Source organism: Enoplosus armatus, chromosome 15, assembly GCF_043641665.1.
Source record: "Enoplosus armatus isolate fEnoArm2 chromosome 15, fEnoArm2.hap1, whole genome shotgun sequence".
Lineage (NCBI taxonomy): Eukaryota > Metazoa > Chordata > Actinopteri > Centrarchiformes > Enoplosidae > Enoplosus > Enoplosus armatus.
This window is the reverse complement of record NC_092194.1, coordinates 1,274,748-1,283,110: the sequence shown is the minus strand read 5'-3', so window position 1 is coordinate 1,283,110 and position 8,363 is coordinate 1,274,748. Positions and strand designations below refer to the sequence as shown.

Here is an 8,363-nt window from a genome sequence, read left to right as displayed (position 1 = left end):
TTTCCTGCTTTATTTTATCAACAGTGCAATATATACACACACATATATATATATATATACACTAACATATACATTGTTATTGTATATATTTTCTACTTTATTTTTCACTTAAATACTGTAAATGTGTATATTTTTATTTTCTATGTCTTATTTTTATATTTTTTGTACATACTTTTAGCTCTAAATTATGCAACTTTCTACTCTTGAATGGGAGCACCGGTACTGTACAACCCCCCCCCCCCCCCCCCCGGGGATCAATAAAGTATTTCTGATTCTGATTAATCTGTCTCGTTTAAAAAAAAATTGACATTTGAAAACAGGAAATAAAAAGAGTATCATAAGATATCTATAAAACATTTTGGGACATTTTTAAAGTGACACCCAAATCATGAAAACTCGGTGTAGTTTGGCAACTGTCGGTGACATACATACATACAATGGCAGCTTGGCCTTCGTGTGTTAAAGCCCACTACAAAATGATACGCTTAATCATAAAGCGATTAACAGAATGGCAGAAATTATATGGAACGTACACTCTGTAGAAGGTTTGTGCCCGTCTACTGCATTACACGCTGGCGAAGTTCAACCAGTGCTTTATATGTGAACAATATGCAACATGTGTGTTCATAATATTAACGTCCATTTTCTCACAAGCCAGACTTTCTATTGGTTGCTGTGAGCCAGTCTGTGCTGTGGCCAAATTTCCATGAGGTGCAATAAAGGACACAGTCACCGGGTGTCACTGTTGTCCGCCCAAACAGACTTGACCAGCATGAATATACAGCTGAACTGTTTGGGTAAATCTAGAGGCATGGGGGCGTGAAGCATCATTAGTCCTTCATTGTAGTGTCAATCCTCAATCATTGGGCTCCACTTCACTGGATACATTTTCAATATTATAAATTAAAGATTTGTTGTTGTTGTTTTTTTGAGAGTGCTCTAACACTACCAATTTCCCCTATTTATGCAAATGAACACAGAGCACATTCTAAGTCATTATAAAATATAATACCATGTTAAACATGCAATAGAAAATACAGAAATATATGCATTTGCATACATTCTCATCATGGGCAAAGTGAGGCCCCTGTTTCCATCCAGGGGGGGCCAGTGTGGACATTGTAGAGGATTACAAGTACCTGGGAGTCCACATAGACAATAAACTGGACTGGGCGAAGAACACTAATGCCCTCTGCAAGAAGGGCCAGAGACGTCTCTATTTTCTGAGGCGGCTGAGGTCCTTCAACATCTGCCGGACTATGCTGAGGATGTTCTATGAGTCTGTGGTGGCCAGTGCTTTCCTCTATGCTGCTGCATGCTGGGGGCAGCAAACTGATCCGCAACGCCAGTGACGTTGTGTGGGGGGTGGAGCTGGACTCTCTGACGGTGGTGTCAGAGAGGAGGATGCTGTCCAAGCTGCGGGTCATCTTGGACAATGTCTTCACATCCTCTCCATGACGTACTGGTCGGACACAAGAGCACCTTCAGTGGGAGACTCATTCCTCCCAAATGCACAACGGAGCATTTTACCAGTGCAATACATATATGTACATATACATATACACTGTTATTATATATATATTTTTTATTTTTATGTCTTTATTTGTAAATACTGCTCATTCTAAATGTATGCTACTTTTCTACTCTTGAATGGGAGCACCTTTAACTTGTGCAATAAAGTATTTCTGATTCTGATTCTGATACTTTGCATGGCAGCTCGGTCGCCATCCGTGTGTGAATCTTTAATTTAAGGTTGAGAAGTGAAGCCCACTTACCACTTACACCTGCCTCTTGCACTGTCTCAGGGCTGACACACACACATATCGACTGTCTGACTGAAATATCTCAATATAACAATTTACGCGTATGTACCACCAAATGTACCACTTCATAAAGAGCACCAGAGAATATTCAAGCTGCCCAACACATTATAAAAAAAATACACGGAATAAATCGACACCATCTTTATCCAAAATTTTTTTTCACATAAACAATTGCATCAAAATCCGAGTCAACAAAATTGCAATAGAATATAATATGAACACAGGAGAGCTCAAGACGCTAAACCCCTGAAGTCTATACAATACAGGCCTACATATAAACCTTCCAACCTTGTGTCAACACTTTGTGTTTGTCCCTTTCCTGTTTCAAGGTAAACCGACACACCTACACTGCAAAATGATGATTACGATTGTACTTGATCAGCATCAGTTGACTTTTTTTCCTCCTCTGTATCTACCTCAAAGTTAGCTCTTATTTAAGGCACCAAACCATAGGTACGTAGGTGGTAATCCAAAATGCAAGAAGCTGCAGTAATATTGTAATGCTGGAAAGCATAAAATAAGAGAGTGAGTGGGTACGCTGGTCCACTTGCGCTGGTCCACTTGTCCACAGCAGGGAATAGGACAGCATGCATGTTTAAGGGGGCTGCAAGGATGGTGTACTGGTGGGTGGTGTCCGACCAATTGTGTGTGTATGGGGGGGGGGGGGGGGGGTTAGCACTTGCGTACACATGGACTGTGCCAAACTGAGCCAAAGCCATTGCAAAATACTGTGAAGCCGAAACGATCCATCGATCCATCGAACTAAACTTGGGGTTTGGACATTTTATAGACCAGCTGATTAATTGACACAATAATAGGTCGATTAATCCATGCTGAAAATAACTGTTGGCTACAACCCCAAAAATACTGTAATGCCCATGGCGTTCTGGTCTTTCGGCCATCGATACAGGAAGACATAAAACTTCTGTACAAGAACTCCAACAACTCCATAGGCATAAATCAACACACAAATGCGTATGCAGTACAAAGGCATCCTGGGGAGACGCGGTCCCACCAAAGCTTCCCCGGCTGTGTACAGGTTTGTAGAAAGTGACCTTTAGTCAGTGGATTTTAAAAGGGCCCTCAGCCCTAAAAGCTCACCACTATCTATCCACAACATCCCCTTCCTCCTGAATATCCAGAATACCATTCCGTCTCCTACTGCAGGAGACATTTACCGTGTTTCATTGACCCTCTTGTTAATTGAATCTCTCTCTCAATTTCAGCCTTCAGGGCACTCCTCCTCTGCTGCTCTGCTGCCTTCAGCTCCCTTGCGAGTCTCCGTTTCTCCTCCTTGGAGACCTTTTCGGCTTTTCTGAACATCCGTGCAGTGTAGTGCCCGCCGCCATTCTCCAGAGTCATTCGGTCGATTTTCTCCAGGAGCCGAGCGGCCTGTCCCTGGTCTTTCGCTTGGTTGTTGAAGACGTGATATCTCCCGTGGCACGCCCGTATGAGCTCTGTGAGTTCGTCGCTCTTGGAAATAAAGCTTTCGATCGTTTGCGTCTTTAGTTTGTCTCCGTGCGTGAACAACACTATCGAGTATTTAGCTGCCTCCTCGCCGAAAGTTCTTTGAATCATCCTCACGGTGTCCTTCTCCTCCTGGGTGAATCTGCCCAGCTTCAGGACCACCAGGAAGGCGTGAGGACCAGGGGCAGACAGAGAAATGCACCTCTTGATCTTCTCCAACACTTCCTCTTGGGTGAAATTTGTGTCAAACAAGCCGGGGGTGTCGATGACGGTGACGTTTCGACCTCGGACCTCTCCCTCAGCTCTCTTGCATCGAAACGTCCAGGAGGAAGAGGACAGTTCAGACTGAAACTCTTCCCTCCCCAGGATGGTGTTTCCCGCTGCGCTCTTCCCCGCTCCGGTCTTCCCCACCACGATGATTCGGAGTTCACCGCTCCTCTGCTTCCGAGATCCTGTCGAGAGAAAACACAGCAACATCTTTTCAGCTTTCTGTTCTTTTGCCGCTGCGCTGTATACAATACTGAACCTTAAAGCAGAACTCACTATCGATAGAAAGGCCTTCATAGTAGCATAGCATTATATGTCCGCTGTAGCTGTGGGAGTAATTATGTACGTGACGGCAACCCACTGTTACAAGCGGCATTATTAGATTATTAGCATTTTGCTGTTGTAGTTGATTGAGCCAGAGCTAATTTGAACTCTCTTATATAAATGATCATTTTCATTCTTGCCGATTATTTTCTCGATTTATCAATTCATTGTTTGGTTTGTAAATAAAAAAAAAACCCTTCACAATTTCCCAGAGCCCAAAAACACCATCTTCACAATGCTTGTTTTGTCCAACCAATGCAACCAAATGCAGCTAAAGCAGCAAATACTGACCTTTAATAAGCGTCCATGAAATGTTTTTAATGTTTAACGTCCAAGTCATTTTTTTTTGCATGAAAATTGACTTCAACAACTGAAACTCACTTACCGAAGTAGTACTGATTAATGAGCTCTAACAGGCAGTTCAGTCTATCTATGAATTAACCAGTAACTACAGCTGCCAGATAAAAAGTAAGAGGCACAATATTTCCCTCTGAACTGTGGTCGTAAAAGAAATAGCAACTAATGTATTCGCAGGGTATTTTTCTAAGTTTAGTCTTTAATCTAGAACCTTTGGCACAGCAAGGCTCTATTCAACATACTGTTTACATCAGTGTAGGTCCGTCGCAACACACCACATACAGAATAATAATAATACAATTTTAAAAACCCACATATACCGTGCTGCCAGAAATACTAGACTAACTAGAGCACCAAACGTGGATTAATCAGCCACTGAAAACAAATGCACTGCTTCCTCCTGTTTGAGTCAAGTTCGCTAAAAAAAAAAAACGAGTCTTTCTTTGAAAGATGAAACAATATATTTGTGAGCTGTTTTTCAAAGATTTCGTAGGAACCAATGGGCTTGGAGCGGAGAGCCACGGACAGGAAGTCAGAGCGCATTGAGAGACGGACCCGCGCGTTATCGGTTTTGGTCTTTCGAGGATCCTTTAAGAGAGAGTCGTCTGTAGTTACAAAAGCCTGGAAACATTCGCTTCTCCTATCTAACATATATTTGTAAATCAATTCAAGCAATGAACGTGCAGAATCCTCATACACAGTTATTTAAATGCTACACATGTACATGCGCAATCATTTAGTCACGATCCATCATGGTAAATACATGAATTATTTTAATCATATTACACAAATATTAAACAGTCAAGACGCAGCATAATACAAGCTGATTCGTGCTACCTATTTCAGGTATATATTATATATATATATATATATTTCAATTATTGACAAAAAGTGATCATTAGTCATCTGTAGTGCAAAGAGTTTGTGCAAAGAGTTTACTGAGAAGCAATTGCAGATTACACTTGAGTAGAGGACTATATTTTTCTTCGTCATCATTAACTTTACAGTCCTTATTGCACATGGCAATGCTCTGAGAGTTTCACTGACAAAGCACCGACGGAAGCTCCAACAGCTGCTCCGGCTGCAGCTCCGACCGCCAAACCGATTGGGCCTGCCGCAACTCCGAGCAGGCCCCCGACGGCGGCGCCGCAGGCCGCTGCGATAGCTATTACCGGAGCAGCGACAAACTCATTCGATCTTTCGGCCCGGGCTCTGGCTTCATACTCGTATCTCCTATGCAGCCGCTTCTCCTCCCTACGGTAGGAACCCTCCGCACATTTGGCTCTCAGTTCATCCAGCTCTCTCTGCCTCTGCGCCTGCAGCTCCTTCAGGAGTCGCTGCTTCTCCTTCTGGATGGCTGCCTCCGCCCTCACGAACATTTCGTTGGTGTAGTGGCTTCCACCGTTAGCCATAGTCATCTTGTCAATTTTGTCCAGGAGCTGACTGGTTTGTTCAAGGTCTTTGATTTCGTTGTTAAAGACATGGTATCGATTGTAGCATGTCCGAATGGTGGCTTGCAGGTCAGGGCTCTCTGAAATGTAGCCCTCAATGGTTTGCTTCCTCAGCTGGTCCCCATGTGTGAACAACACCATTGTGTATTTTGCTGCATCTTCACCAAAAGTGGTCTGGATCATCTTCACGGTTTCCCTCTCCTCCTGGGTGAATCTGCCCAGCTGAAGAACTACCAGGAAGGCGTGAGGACCGGGGGCAGACAGGGAGATGCAGAACTTGATCCTCTTCAACACTTCTTCTTGAGTGAAATTGGTATCAAACAGCCCCGGAGTGTCGATGACAGCGACCTTTCGACCACCAATGTCCCCCTTGGCTTTCTGGCATTCGGACGTCTGGGAAGTAGGAGACAGCTCCGACTCGAACGCTTCTCTCCCCAGGATGGTGTTTCCCGCGGCGCTCTTGCCCACTCCGGTCTTCCCGACTAGAACGACCCTCCTTTCATTTGGATCCGTGGCACCTCCGAACCCTGTTGGAGAGAGATACACCGTTCATCATACAGTGCTGCGTTGTCAAACAGCTGCTGTGTGCAGACTCCAGATGGAGAGAAAAAAACATGTCTCAGCTGACTACATTCTTGAAAATGAAAGATAAGAGTCACCTCTCACGAGACGGTACCACTTCAAGCCGACAGTCAGGTTACAAGGAAAAAACAGCTTTTGTTTAGCTTGATGACGATGCATTTTTGATGTTATCCGACTGGTTTGGAAATGCTCTGCTGTCCAACAAGCCAAATAAGTCTCTCGACTCATGGCTTAAGGCAGATTAAACAGTGGAATTCAAAGTGTAGCCACAGCGCAGTGCAAAAATATGAAGAAGTAGTCCAAACTTGTATGTAATAAAATGCAGTGGGGAACAGAAAAGTCTTGAACCTTTCTTGGGAATTTGTTGAACCAACAGTAGTTGGTGTGATCCACTCTCTTGGTCTATTAGTGATCTAATAAAAATATGTTTGTTATTCAAACATCAAGCCCACATTAAAAGAATGATTTGAACATCTATCCTCACAGCACAACAGTGTACTCAAGGCATTTGAATCACAAATAACCTTCTATTCCATTTTCTTCCGCTTGGCAGCAGGCTAAGCAAGGTAGTCCAGACGTCCCCCTCCCCAGCAACGTTTTCCAGCTCCTCCTGGGGGATCCCCAAGGTGTTCCCAGGCCAGATGAGATGTGTAATCCCTCCAGCGTGTTCTGTGGTCTACCCCAGGAGGCTCCAAACCAGTTGGAAAGGAAGGGTCCCAGGAGCCCATCCTGACCAGATGCCCCGAACCACCTCGACTGGCTCCTTTCGACGCGAAGGAGCAGGGGGCTCTACTCCGAGCTCCCTCCGGTGGGACGCCTGCGTTGAGTTTCTACTTTGGTGCCAGATTAAGTCGTCATTGCCGATTAGCTGTGTAGCTTTATATAACCCTGCTCTGCTTCAGTAAACTGCTCCACAATGGTTTACAGAAAACCATATTTAGGTTCCTGAAATAAACGGTGAATAATCTTTCTGTTTCTTTGTTGTCCCAGGCTAAATATTCACTGTATGAACTGAAAAAAAAATATATATATTTCTGCATGTTGGTGGGCGCATTCATGTGTACAGTACCTTCCCACCCCCTGAAAAAAACATAGGGCTCCCCAAAAGCCACGGTGTAATTTGATGAGACGAAACATTCTGACTCACTAACTGCCTGAAATTGGGATCACCAGATAAAAGGACATAACGTGTTAATATGACAGCTTTGGAGTCACCACGGCGGAAAATGATCTTCTTTGACCCCACCGCAGCCCCTGCACAAAGCTACCACGTCCCCAGACCAGTCTAATCAATCGGTAGTCCATCAAACTACCGGTGAGTGTTAGCGCTGTACTGTAGCTGCAATAACCGAATTTCAAATTTGAATCCTTTACACGCCATATGGCCTGCACACATTGCAACATATGTTACAAAAAAACAAAAACCTACACTGCAACGTGTTGCCAAGTAGGCACCGCCCAACACTGTGAATGACACACTAATAAAGAAAAAAATCAGATAAATGGTGTGAATTAAGGCCATACTTGAACCGTTTTTAACTCACATGAACTATGCTGGGGAAAAAAAAAACCCAGAATGAATCAAAAAGTATATCCAGAGGAATAAATATAATATGCAATATAAATGACTCTCTTAACATAAAATGAAAATGAGTCATTCGCTCAACACCTGACTCTTACCTTGATAGTATGCCATGTTGAGAAGCCAAAAGGATCCTGGTGATGTGTGTCATGTCACTCTAGGCACCTTTTTTTTTCGTCAGTCTTACCTCCACATGGGCGTTCCCTCTCTCTCCCTCTCTCCCTCTCTCTCTCTCTGCTGGACTGGAATTTTTTCTTAGCACAAGGAAGTGCAGCATGTTTTTAAGGCGTTTACTCTGAAGTGTGGAATGTGGAAAGCATCCAGTCGCACAGGTGCCGCCTCTTGTCCTAAACCAAATGTAACCAAACATCCTGATAATAAAAAAAAAAAACTGGTGTTGTCGTAGATTATGAGACAGCTGGAGCTCATCACCTCGTACAGGTTCCTGCGTTGAACTTCTCCTTTTTCAACTCCATTCAGTTCAACTTTATTTATATGGCGCCAAATCAC

At 43.7% G+C, this 8,363-nt stretch overlaps 1 protein-coding gene across 1 annotated transcript; it reads right to left on the bottom strand.

Moving 5' to 3' along the window:
- Nucleotides 1-1,966: 1,966 nt before the first annotated feature.
- Nucleotides 1,967-8,090, bottom strand: LOC139297856 (GTPase IMAP family member 8-like). The gene is made up of 3 exons (XM_070920666.1): nt 7,952-8,090; nt 5,251-6,216; nt 1,967-3,793 (listed from the first exon to the last, which is right to left on the bottom strand). The coding sequence occupies exons 1-3, from the start codon at nt 7,965-7,967 to the stop codon at nt 2,982-2,984; spliced, it is 1,794 nt and encodes a 597-aa protein (XP_070776767.1). The 5' UTR covers nt 7,968-8,090; the 3' UTR covers nt 1,967-2,981.
- Nucleotides 8,091-8,363: the final 273 nt, after the last annotated feature.